Source organism: Lepisosteus oculatus, chromosome 20 (genome assembly GCF_040954835.1).
Source record: "Lepisosteus oculatus isolate fLepOcu1 chromosome 20, fLepOcu1.hap2, whole genome shotgun sequence".
Lineage (NCBI taxonomy): Eukaryota > Metazoa > Chordata > Actinopteri > Semionotiformes > Lepisosteidae > Lepisosteus > Lepisosteus oculatus.
Window position 1 is genome coordinate 4,625,248 of NC_090715.1, and position 12,792 is coordinate 4,638,039.

General features: G+C 43.7%; 2 protein-coding genes across 14 annotated transcripts in view; both read right to left on the minus strand.

Annotated features, from left to right (window-relative positions):
• The window catches only part of kifc3 (kinesin family member C3), a 36,442-nt gene extending 32,553 nt beyond the window's left edge, over window positions 1-3,889 (minus strand). Inside the window, exon 1 of one of the 2 annotated variants that reach the window (XM_015368664.2) lies at window positions 3,646-3,889. The gene's annotated coding sequence lies outside the window, so the exon portion shown is untranslated. Of the gene's footprint in view, window positions 1-3,639 lie in introns of both variants that reach the window. The other variant, XM_015368665.2, reaches the window with a different exon arrangement.
• A 2,475-nt stretch (window positions 3,890-6,364) lies between these two features.
• The window catches only part of cngb1a (cyclic nucleotide gated channel subunit beta 1a), a 36,728-nt gene continuing 30,300 nt past the window's right edge, over window positions 6,365-12,792 (minus strand). For all 12 annotated transcript variants that reach the window (XM_015368607.2, XM_015368604.2, XM_015368605.2 and 9 more), the window contains 10 exons: window positions 12,069-12,133; window positions 11,191-11,313; window positions 10,860-11,001; window positions 10,583-10,742; window positions 10,325-10,422; window positions 10,101-10,184; window positions 9,495-9,613; window positions 8,927-9,073; window positions 8,457-8,646; window positions 6,365-7,983 (listed from right to left, as the gene is read on the minus strand). In XM_015368607.2, the coding sequence (XP_015224093.2) occupies window positions 7,720-7,983; window positions 8,457-8,646; window positions 8,927-9,073; window positions 9,495-9,613; window positions 10,101-10,184; window positions 10,325-10,422; window positions 10,583-10,742; window positions 10,860-11,001; window positions 11,191-11,313; window positions 12,069-12,133 (1,392 nt within the window). In that variant the 3' untranslated portion in view covers window positions 6,365-7,719. The remainder of the gene's footprint in view (window positions 7,984-8,456; window positions 8,647-8,926; window positions 9,074-9,494; window positions 9,614-10,100; window positions 10,185-10,324; window positions 10,423-10,582; window positions 10,743-10,859; window positions 11,002-11,190; window positions 11,314-12,068; window positions 12,134-12,792) is intronic.

Here is a 12,792-nt window from a genome sequence, read left to right on the forward strand (position 1 = left end):
AATAAATTAACTTATTTTTACACACATCATGGTTTAGACCCTTATTTACATCTCACGAAGCCTCTGTGCTGTGCCCATTGATGGAGACAGCAGACATTTGAATACAGGGTGTCAGGTCAATCTTCCACATGAATTCTCTATATTGCCTGAATAGTGCATGTATTGTTCAGGTCATTTTTTTGCAGACGAGAATGAGGACACTCAACTTTTTTTTTAAGTTTTGACATTTGCTTATTAGCCCAGACTACAATGCTGAAAACATATTTTGAAAACTATCACCTCCAAACTGCCAGAACATGACTACGTCACACTGTGCACCTGCCCTCACTCCACACTTAGATTGTCACCTCGATTCCTGCCAGTTAAGCTGATCTGACACGCCTGGTCCTCGTTAAATATCTCCCAGTGCTAAGCTTTGTTGAGAGCCATGAGACACTGAAGGCTACAACATCACTTGCACTAATGGCTTCCACAGCGAGCGACTTCATTAACTCTACAGATTTCAAGTGCCGCGACGCAGTTGATGAGATTGTGTTTCTCAAGTCATGGGGCAGTCCACAGACTCCTTTGATCAACTTCTGCTGTGCTTTCAACCCCTTTCTCATCATTTCTTATGATGAAGCTCATGATTTCCCACCAGCTTGTCCACTCAATGATTCAAAAAGTGACAAACGGCTCACAGCTGGGGGGGACACCGCCTGCGTCACAGTGGTGTAGGACAGGGATTGCTGGCTGGGGTACACGTTGTTTGCTGATCTGAGGTAACATGACCTAGTGGTCAACTTCCTGCACCCAAAGGGAGATCCTTTCCTGTTCCAAAACACTGTGATGACATCATTGTGGATTTAGGAGCCGACGTCTGCGTTGCTAACCCCAGCAACAGACAGAACATACAGCCTGAGCTCGGGAGAGGTGAACAAGGCCTCAGAATATGGACACTTACCACTAGATTCTTCAATAGCTTCTACCCACAAGCAGTGCGACTGGCGAACACATTTGACCACACCTACACCATCTACCTCATTATAATTTCTTATTTATTGCACATCTGCAGTCATTGTTCACACGTCTGCATTGTTTACATTCTAACTGTTTACTTGTACATTGTCTATTGTTTGTTTGTATATTGTCTTGATGCACTGTCTGCACTTTGTGTTTTTACACTTTTTAAACAATCGAGAGACTTTCTGTCAGTAAGAATTCCATTGTACCGGTACATGTACTGGTTATATATGGCAATAAAGTTCAAGTTCAAGTCCTGGAGCAGTGGCCTCCAAGCTTTAAACACCAGCGCAGGTTAAAGAGTGAAGCTGTCAGTCACATGAAGAGGTGCTGGAGCGCAGGGTGTCAGGTCAGGGGTATCTTGTACCTCCAGCAATAATGACATGACCTTGAGACGTAAATAAGGGTCTGAACTGCAATGAATGTCAAAATGAAAAAAAAATGTTTTGAGATAATTGAGGACATGGGTGAAACGTGGCCTAATTTTCATCATGAAAGCTTACCTAAATTATAAAACATGGACATCCTTATTTAAACGCTTTAAAACAATATTAAAATGATCTTTCTGTGTGATGAAGATGTCTTATTTGGGGGAGGGAGGGTTACCTATGTCTCCTGAATGGTTGGCCACTCAGGTTCAGGTCCAGAAATCACAGTCTGACCATGTCCGCCATGGGGAAAAAAATTTCTGGATGTTGTTTGTTAAAATCAAAAGGAGTGAACTCAGCAGGTGATCGATTTCATATTGAAGGATGCTGTCATCCTACTTACACGTTGTCAAAGCTAACACGCTGACTTCTTTCAACACAATTATTCACACAGCTGGATAGGACCCTTAGATAAAGTAGTGGCTCCCAGCCAAATGAATTACAGTAAATGGACCAGATAGCTGTTTTTCATTTGGAACCTTTGTTTAAGCTTCTTCTGGAAAAGTCTATCCTGCATACATCTCTCTCTTTCACCAACAACTCGGTTTTATCCTTTGCTTCTTACCTTAAGGAAACTAAAACTCCAGCTACGCCCTGCACCTTCCACAACATCTGGAAATTCTCAATTTCATGTAGGCAGAAGGAGGGATGAACCCCCCCCATTCTCAGGCACAGCTGGATGACCCTAAAGATCTCCTTTCACCTGAGTGGCAACTGTGCGTGACGCAAGGAGGGATTTATCGGCACTTCAAAAAATGACGGGGATCATTTTTTATACGTCAGAAACATATTCCACAGCCTTACTAAAAAAAAAAAAGCCGAGGATTCTTGTTAAACTTTCAAAAGGAACCACTGAACAGCTTCCAGGGCAACAGGACTCTTTATTATGAACAGCGGTGGTATTTGTGCCCCTAGGGGCAGAAACATCCTCTGCACACCAACTATCAAAACAGGTCTACCCTTCCACTTAACCACCGAGAAACACAGAAGCTCCTGAAACAACTATAGACGCATCGATGTCTAATCGATGCTCCGCACCCACCCCACAGTCAAAACATTCAGGGTGTGAAACACTCAGACCTGCAAGACCTCCTTCCCCGTCCTGTGCTTATTTTCTCACACTTGACAGAGGTACTGTATGGCAGTTTTAAACAGCAGCTTCGTAACACTTAGCCGCAATAAAAAAAAACCCACTGATCTAAGTTGTAGACAGTTTCACCCATTAACTTGTATCCATTTCTTCTAGGGCCCAGGGACAGCCCACAGTGCACGGTTTAAAACTTAACAGCTCAGAAACAAGTATTTCATCACAGACAGGACACCACGTATACAGGCTCCCTCCAGATTCCACATCACACTTCCCCCGCTGAAATAAAACCGCAGCCCCTTCTCCGGACCGATGCGGAGTGAAATTATTTAAGCATCAAACTTGGTTAAAATGTTATTACCAGTATATTTGGCGACGCTATTTATACCAGACCTCTGTATGATGTGTGTAACGGGCACACCCCAACCAGACCACAGCTAAAAAAGTATCCGCATGAGAAAAGAGCTGCAGGCATCCAAGGGAAGGAAGAATAATGCACTTCGAGTTTAGCGATTGAGTATAACACATCGCCAAACGCACTGAGCAAACTGTTCCTGAGTCTTAACAGCAAGAGCACTGAAAAAGCACTTTTCACACCGCCTGTGTGAAACAGCGCTAACAGTAACTGACAAGAAAAAATTGACAGGCGACGCCTGGGGGAATCTCAAGAAAAACAGCACAGGAATTTACTCTCTGATGTTATTATGACAATTACCGGTTGTTAACGGGGCAGCTGCAGCCGCAATCTTTTTTTTTTTAAAAAAAAGAATATAGATTGATCAGCATCGGGCGACTTCACAGAGGAAAAACGTCATATTTGAAACCACATAAATACTGAATTTTATCGGCTCTTCAGTCTGTGTCTCGCACCCACAGCTTTTCACCGACCTTTGCGATGAACTGAATACATCTGAACTTGGATAGGAAAAAAAATCCACTAACATCTTGTGGAGTAGTTATTTAATGTACTGCAACTTGTCAGTAATTATTGTATATGCCTGGTGGATACGATTCACGTGTCTTAATCCACTGTTCTGATTTAAAACAGTCATTAAAGTAACGTTTTGAGTCAGACAGATATTTTGCTTCAAGTAAAGCGTTAACAATTTAGAAAAAACGCACATTTACCTGCCGGACCAACTGGCGAACTTCCCGTTGTGGTTTAAATCAATGCTTATTTTTTCCCCCAACCAATTCTCTGCTTCTGCTGCGCTTTAGTTAATTCGGGTTCCGTAGCGAGGTATCTATCCCTGCCCGCTTTCCAAGTTGTATACTCGTTTCAAAAAGTTACCCAGACTTTTCAAAAAACATTCCTTCCACCCCACCGCTATGAACCGCAAGTCTGGTCAACCAACCACTGAAGAGATCCTGCAGGAAAAGAAGCCGGCCAGCTGACTGAACACAAAAGCAGTGACGTACTGTAGTTCACAGCCTTGATTTAAAGGGAAATTTCTTCTTCAACTGGTTCTCAGGCAGTCTCGTCGTGTCACCGTTCCCTCGTCCTGCTTTTCCACACCGATATTAACAACACACGCGAGGAAAATGTTAAGAAAGTAGCATCGACAGTGCGTTCACTAAACCACTAGACAACACCGAGCTGTCGTATTTATTTTGTTTTACAAGGAGAAAGGTAATTCCACATTTCTGAAATGAATGATTGAATTCGAGTCACTAGATAATTTGATTCCTTGGTTTTTATCAGCCCTTATCCCCTCTGTGTACGTCTAGACTGTTTCTCCGCAACAAATCCTTATATTCGTCTTTCAAGTTACCAATTTCGGATTCCAGGCCCCTTGATTTGCTGAAATTTGCAGAACACTTGCCTTCCTCACTTCTTTAATCACCGTGACGTTGTTTCTTTACACATTAGAAGATGACTGAAGCTAACAATTCATTCATTATTAGAAGGCCATCGATTCCTTATGAATTCAGCAGCTCAGAGACTACAACCCATCAAGGGGCACACAACAACAGGCACAAATTGGAGACACCAGTTAACATTGCTGGAGTCCCTTTGGATGGTGAAAGGAAACTGGAGCGTCCATACACAACTCAAGCAAACTCGAGAGAGCACACAAACTCCACGCAGAAGGTACATCAGCTGGAATCGAACCTGTGAGGGGTCAGTGATGTCACTGGGCTGTGGTTGTAATTGTTCTTGAAACAAAATCTCAATTTGACACCTTTATGAATCAGATATCTTTTATTTACCAGCAGTAGAATATAAAAAAGACATGTCCAAAGGTGTAAACAGAACAGCAAGCTGCATCCTGTGAGCAACACTGAGATAATAAAAATAAGCTTTTGATGAACAATCACATTCACTGTATTACAAAAACAAACTCTACTGGGGTGCCTAGAGACCTTAACTGGCACTACCAGAAACTGGTTTTCAACTTGTTTCACTATCAACAAGAACAATGATAATTCCTTGCAAAATGTACAAAATTCATGACATTTTAAATTACATCAAACTATTTCCTCTAGATCAAGGGTGTCAGAGTTAGTGTCATTTCTGATATTCATTACAGCTCAGATTTTAACAACTTAGATCAACTCATTATTGTTAGATTAATTTAACAACTTTATATGCTGCTACTTTAAATAACTCTAGAAACCCACAGAACAGAGCAGCCCACCAGAGTCAGGATTGGACACCTAACATCCAGTTAAAAAGACGCAGTGTGACCCATCATAATCATCCCTGTCTCTACACTAGTTTATGACAAATTCATTGTTTTTTTATTAGTCTGTGAAAATGAGGACATTTGTTTCATATTATTTCTTGTTTATAGGTTCTTCAAAGAAGTGTCTTCTGAGTTCATTTACTATTGCTGTTTCTAAGCAAGGCTGAGACTTGAGGCTCAGCAGGAAAAGAGCTCACAGGGTTCAGCTAAAAATGAAACTTCTTTCTTATTCATGAAAACTATAAAGTTGTTTTTTAGATAAATGAAACATTTGTTCACAGTACTCTGATCAGAACAACAATCTCCGTTCCAATCTGTTATATGATACAAGAAAGTGCTTTACAGTATATTGTAAACTACTTATTTTACATTTACTGTTCATTTTAAAATCCCAACCCTGTGTTAGAGTTTCTTTCACGTGAACAACATATTGGATGCTACTCTTTGTAACTTAGAGAAAAGGCTTCACTTTCCTTGCATTTCTTGTAAAAGTACATTCCAAGTATAGTTCTGCAGCATGGAGTTAACTTCTACAGCAGTTCCTCACAGTGGTGTGTGGCAGCTTTGCACACAAGAAATAATTGAGTACCTTACAGCTGGCTTGGGAAGGTTTGGTTTTATAAAGCATCTGCTGAAGACTAGTCTAGAGCAACGTGATTCTAGGGCTGAGCTGATCACACACGATGGTGGCAGGACTGTAGCAACTGGGCACACAGTTCCGTTGTTTCAAGTCTGTTCCCTTCATTCCTCAGTATTGCCAAACAATGCAAATCTTTTCTGACTTCCTTCCCTCCTTCCTGCACATATTTCTGGTTGAACACATTCCTTTTCTAAAGCCACTGGCAAAATAAAGCACACATGCATGTCAAGGGTGAGTGCCATTTCTTCTGCAAAGGCAAGTGGCTTTTAGCATGTTCACTTGCTTCTTGATTGATTTTTGATTTATGCATTTTTACCTAAATAAGGTAATCATTTAGCAAAAAGCTGTTTCTATGTTTTTGCCAGTAGACATGTATTCAGTGCTAACTGCCAAGACTGTAAATGTAGACCCCTCCTGTTTTGACAGAAAGCACATCGCTGGCAGTGTCACAGAGAATAGTGTGTATAATTCACCAGCAACTGGCACTGATCATTCATCGTTAATGTAAACGGAACACAGCTTTACTGAGTGCATTGCGCTGTTTAATCAAACAGCTCATCTAAACTTTATTTCTAGATAGAACTCTGTAATGTGATCACTCCCCATTGGAATGGTCCAGGCCATAACATTTCCTATTTCTTTCACTTCCTTTTATGACCTAAACATGTTACCCAGAATGGTAGAGGAGAACCAGCTAGCATTAACTACTAATATTACAAGGTGTGAGAGCTTATTTCATTGCATCCTGTGTTATTTAGGGAACTTAACTGTATTACACAAATGTTTCCATTTGCACAAGAAGAATGAGCTGAAGTGTCTGTGTGTTTCCCACCACCTGTGTAAAGACAAAATGGACGCATGTCAGTCCCTTGCTACGCAAGAAGTTATAATGCCAGCGAGTGTTTAAAAGCACTGGGTAAATGTCTAATTAAGACAAATTGATATTATAAGGGCCCGGAAACACAAGGAAACATGGGGCTACTTCTGGCAGCCTAGTTACAGTTCTAAAATGCGAGGATTTTTCATCATGTGCAAAAAAGCCTGAGCAGATCAATACTAAAGCCTGAGATTACAACAGTGACTGGTAAAGATAATGAGTCTAGCTCTTTAGCTCCCTGAGCCGCCTGTTCTGGACGAGATCAGAAGCCATCGAAAAGGCTATTCTAAGGTTAGCTTGGCAGTTTTTTGCTCCTGGATCAGTAGAAAAGAGAGACAAAATACTGAATGCCAGACTTCGGGATTCTCCACTAACCATAAGCATACGCTAATGACTGGAGGACTAGATGAGCAACAGCTTCACGCACCCTGCTTACCTCTGCCTATATTGCCTTGTGGGATTAGAAAGAAAGAGTACAATATACAGTGCGACGGAAGTATACTGTAACTTAATGTTTCTTATTTTCCTTCTTATTGCTTCGTCCCCCTGGATTCTTTAAGTTCAATTACATTATCTACTAACTGATTAAAAAAAAACAGTTAGATGGTTTGAATTGGCCGCCTCTGGTTTGGTTCTCCTCTCATAAGAATCTTTGTGCTTTTATTTACATTTCTAGAAGCACAACTACAGTGCATGTTCACAGTGTGAAGGGAAATGGTGCCGCAATCGGTCACTGTGGAAATTGTAGCATTGAAGAGAGCACTGCAATAAGAGCCCCTGCACTCTTGATTATGATTGCAAGCCAGCGGCCCCGCAGCGATAGATGAAGGGCTGTAACTGTAGCTGTCAGTGCTGTTAACCTGCAGGTGCGCAAGAATGTGTTTTCACAGGACTGAACTGACTCCACTGACGAGGGGGAGCAGGAAAAGTGTTCCTCTGCTGGATGACCAGGAGACTCCAGAGGGAGGATCTTGATGTCTCCTCCCATGGTGGTGCAGCTACTTCTTGGACTCCCCCTCTCCCTTGGGATCCCCTTCTGCTGCGGGTGCTGCCTCCCCCGTGGGCTCTCCTTCCTCTTTCGGGGACACCTCCACCGTCAGGACTTGCTCGCGGCCGTGGTGCCCGGGGCTCATCCGGATCAGCATGGAGCTGTCCGAGGCCTGGGACACTATGTCCTCTTCCTCCACCTCTGGCAGTTCGCGTGGGATGGGGGAACGGCGGTGCACTGGGGACCCGGGAGGCACGGGCACAGAGCTGGAGGGCTGAAGGGGCAGAGGACAGCCTGGTCACACAGAGCTGGGGTGGGGAGCAATGTCACTTGCCAGCCAGCGCAATTACAGCACAGCTGGCTCTTTCCTCATGAACCCTTAGCCCACTTGCAATTACTGAGGCAGCAAGAAGAGCAGCCAGCGATTTGACTTCTATCTTGTAACAATGGACCATGATCCAAATGTTTGCCGTTTTATCTGTCATTCATTGCCCAAGCAGTGTCACAATCTGGTCCAAGCAAAGGAAACAACCTTTCCGAAAAATCAGTCATACAACACAGGAGAAATTGTGCTAAAGCATAACATAGTGTAAAGGGAAGTCTAACAAAACGTTACATACTGTAATCATACGAGGTTCTACCCAGTCTCCCACTCTTTCAGACAGGTGGTATCTGTCCTGACGTTCTGGGAGGAGAACAACAGCTCACAGGAAACTGGGTCTATGATGATCGCTATGAGCGAGGTACCTCCACAGAGCTGGACTTGTGCCACTTCTGCTTCAGCTTGGAGAAAGTGCCCTTGATCCCTGACTTTTCCGTGACCTCCAGCGCGGCCTGGAACAGCTTGGGTGTCTCTGGCTGCAGGGGGATAGCCTTCTTGCCTGTCTTCTGCTCTGCCTTCTCGTCCGTGGGCTTCTTGTCTTTGGTCAGCATTTTCCTAAGGGATGGAAACAAAGTAGCAGTCACTTGAATTTATTGTTGTCTCTATCCCCCCCGAACAGTGAAATAAGGCTAATCACACTGTACGTCACACTTGCTGAGCTGAGCGTGGGGATAGGGTGGCTTTTTGCTGTGCAATCCTCCTTCTTGGTGATGGGAAAGCCATGCCTGTCCCAGGGACCTCTGTAGCTCAGAGGTCAACTCCTGGTCCCCCCAGTGTGACCCTAATCTGTGCTATGTGGGAGACAGCTGTTGCTCATCATCCCCCTCTCACTGACTTGGCCTTCTTCCGCAGCAGCTTCTGGGACTCGGGATAGTGCACAAGGATCTCGGCCAGGTCCTTCTTGTCCAGGATGAACAGGTTGGCGAACCCATGGGCCACCACATTGGCTGTGCGCCGGTTGCCCCCTCCCACTGCCAGCAGGCTAAGAAGGAGACATGTGGCAGAGAGAGAGAGAGAGCCATCAGCAGGTCTGTCCCACCACCCGTTCCAGGCTTAGAACCTAAAACCTGCTTTCAGACCTCTGCAGTGTAAGGTAACACACACAAGCACAATACTTCAGATTTGAACAACTTTTTAGATTCAATAGGAAAAACGTCACAGCACATCGAATGGCAAGCTACTGGGAGGGTAACTGTTTCTGAAATGCAAAGAGGCATCCATTCCAAAATAGGACAAAACCTCTTTATCTTCACCTGAGCGTTCCTGAACTGGTCACTAATGACAGAACTAACAAGGTTTAATATGGCTGGTTCAGACTGCACATTACAATATATATGTCATTTCAGCAATAAGTGTAGGAATGTGTCGGGCATTATTTTTCTGAAAAAAAGAGGAAAACATACCTGATCTCTCCAAACACAGAACCTGCTCGGAGAGTCACAAAGACCGTTTTCCCATCTGGACCACCCAGCACCTGCACCTCTCCTGCCTTGATAATGTACATCTCCCTCCCGATCTCACCCTGCAAAACAAGAGGGGCCTCTTCACACACACACTGCTGTTCACTGCTGATGTCACACCACAGCGGACACGGCCTGCTGTGTGTCTGAACTCTGCCTCCCTGTCCTTTGCGACATGGCTAGCACCCTGAATTAGACGGAAATATATTGTTTGTTTGGTTTCTGTATGAGGCAATTAACAGTGCTACACACATCATAAGGGCAGGTATCCAATATATGCATACATGAAGAATGGGGAAGAGGCCAAGTAGGTCATTATTTCAGACTGATGATTTCACCAACTGGACAGCAAAGGTGTGATATTCAGCTCTCAGCAGTAGTAAGGATGTTTGAGAGAAGTTAAAATCAGGATAGTTCCTCATGGTGGAGAAGTGTGATGACTTGGGTTTGTGGATCCCTGAGCTTTCTGGCCAAGCCCTAACGGCTACTCCGGACACATCCCCTGCTGTGTGGCAAAGAGAAAAGACGGGAGGCCAGTTGTCCCTTTACCTTCTTGCAGACATAATCTCCAGGTAGATAAACTACAGACTTTAGCCTCTTCAGCATGTCATAGATCATTTGTCTGTCACAGCCCTGTAGAGACGGAGGGAGAGAAGCTCGGCTTTTATGATGCAGTGAAGAAAACAACCAATCAAAATGACACTGACAATGACACTCCTTCTCAAGCATTTATTAGAGTTAATATCCGAAAGCTACCAGCTAGAGGGACTTACCTGAAATAGCGCCACCTTGCTGACGATGGAATAATTGACATCCACAGCAATATCCAGCCTCATTTTATCTGGGAGCTGGATCAGCAACTCTTGCTCATCTGAAAGTGGGGGAGAAGGAATGTAGAGTAGGAGCACAGCACATGATGGTACTTAAGTATCAGGTCTCACTGCTGAAGCAAAGCCTGGCCGAAATCCGTCTCATAAACATGCATTAATTACACAGCCACTTCCAGTAATGAAATGCTCAACATTCCTTACCCAGCATGCCCTGGGACTGCCAGGTGTAGTCGTACCAGGTCTTGACGCGGTTCTGCACGTCACGGGGAATGCGGTAGGAGGTCATGTACTTGATGGTGTTGTCCATGCAGGCGCGGTAATATGTCTGGCCAGCTGTGGCAGCTCCCACCACATCTCTCATCTGAAACACCGCATGTACAAGAACCTCTAGTGGATTATTCTGAGCCGAGAGGACTTCCGAATGACCTGCTGGGCTTTGAGTTTTTACCGTAAGAAAAAAAGCACAGGGCAAACCTACCTGCCCAATCATGATGGAGAAGGCGAAGACCCCAACAAAGTAATTGATCAGCTGGAAGATGATTTCAAAGAGGGTCGTGGGGTCTGGAAGCCCCCCGATGGTGATCAGAGTCTTCACTGCAAAGTAGTAGCAGCGGATGTAGCTGGAGAGGGCAAAGCGCCAAACACGTTCAAGACAGAGCGAAGTAAAGACAAAGTAGTAAAGACAAATGACGACGGGTGACCCCGTGACTACTGAGCTGGTGAAAGGGCTCACAGGGCTGCAGCTGGGGCTCTCTCAGGAAATGTGAGCAGCCAAAGCGTCAAGCCAAGAGAAAAGTAAGCTAATCCACCTGTTCCCGATTCCGTCGTAGACCCATTTGGTGGACCCGAGGCCCTCGTAGTCAGACGCCCAGTAGAAGAGACAGGAATTGCAGTGCAGGGAGTAGAGCAGGTAGGCAGTGGTCCTGATGACTCTGGGATCACACAGAGAGGACAGCGGGAGCTTTTACTGCAAGTTTTTTGTCTTGCTTCGCATTTTTCTTTTAGAAAAGAAGCACATCTATCTCTGAAGAAAGACCTCTGATGAGGTCTTTCACAGGCCTTGCTCATTTATCTATTCGATTAAAATCGTTCTGGAATATAGAGGGAAGGACATCATATTTGTGTGTTTATAATATTTTATAATTCCTTTTTTTTTACCGTGAACCTGCATTGTTTATTTTGTTGTTGAATTAGTTAAAGTTATTTGTAAGAGTATTACCAGTGTTGACCTTGCTGTCCTGCCATTACGTGTCAGGTTATAGACCCTGACTCATCTCTGGTATAAATCTTTTACCTGCCCATCAAAAGTTGCCAGAGGGCAGAGCTATTTAAGTTATTTAGAATTACTTAACTTGGCACTCAAGGTGTAGCAGAGAGTCTTTGTCTTTGGCTGTGCTTGTCTGCGTGTTATTACCGAACATTAAGTTATCTTTGGCCAATGCAACTTAACGTGTCAGAAATTCCTTGGAGAAAGAATTTCCTTATAGTTCCCTGGGGAAACTATACTTTTAATATTTATTGAATGTTTGGCTGTTTCTGTTTTGTAAATACTTTTCACTACAAGAAGAGCACATCATGTAAATATTCACTGTTTCTGCACTTTTTATTTTTCATCTAGTCTATTTCTTTACGATGTTTGTGATTACCTTGGACTTACTAAACAATGGTCAGTTCACACTGTTCTTACCTGTAGATGTAAGCTTTGCTCATGATTGCTTCCAGGCGGTCATTGAATTCAAAGAAAGCCATGTACTGTATGATTAAAAAGAACACTGGGTCGGCTGGAGAAATTGAGAAGGTATAATTTCAGTAGGTGTTTTTTTTTCTCTATGACAAATTTGGTAACATGTACAGTACCTATAATCTACCATTAACACATTTGATCAGATACGGACTAGTCCTTTAACCTGGATGAGCATACAGTGCAATATTCTGATTGTATATAAAGAGTGCACAAACAGCAGTTCTTTTAGAGCAAGCTATTCATAACATCAGATGCAGAAAACCAGTTTGAAACTAGAAAAACAATTAGAACAATGCATTTGTCATGCTTACTCCTGATGGAGAACTGCAAAGTAAGCTAGCATTGCCATGGCAGCTGGCCATGCCTTTTCTCACCTGTCAGTCAGTGCTGCCTGCCATGGATATGCAATCAGACAACGGACCTGTACCATCTGGGGCAACTTACGATCAGGCCTGCCCCAGGTTGTTCAGGCTACTTAGGGTCTGCTTGGATTATGCTCTGAAATCAGGTATAGAATTTGCTTGGAGCTTCGTTAGAGTTCCTGTGTTCCTGACCTTTGTGCCTCCTAGATTCCTGACCTCACTTTGTTCTTTACTACACCTTTATAGTTTGGATTTCCCAAGCTCTTCGGAGTTGGCTTGTGTTGAACCCCAGCTTCAGATTCTCA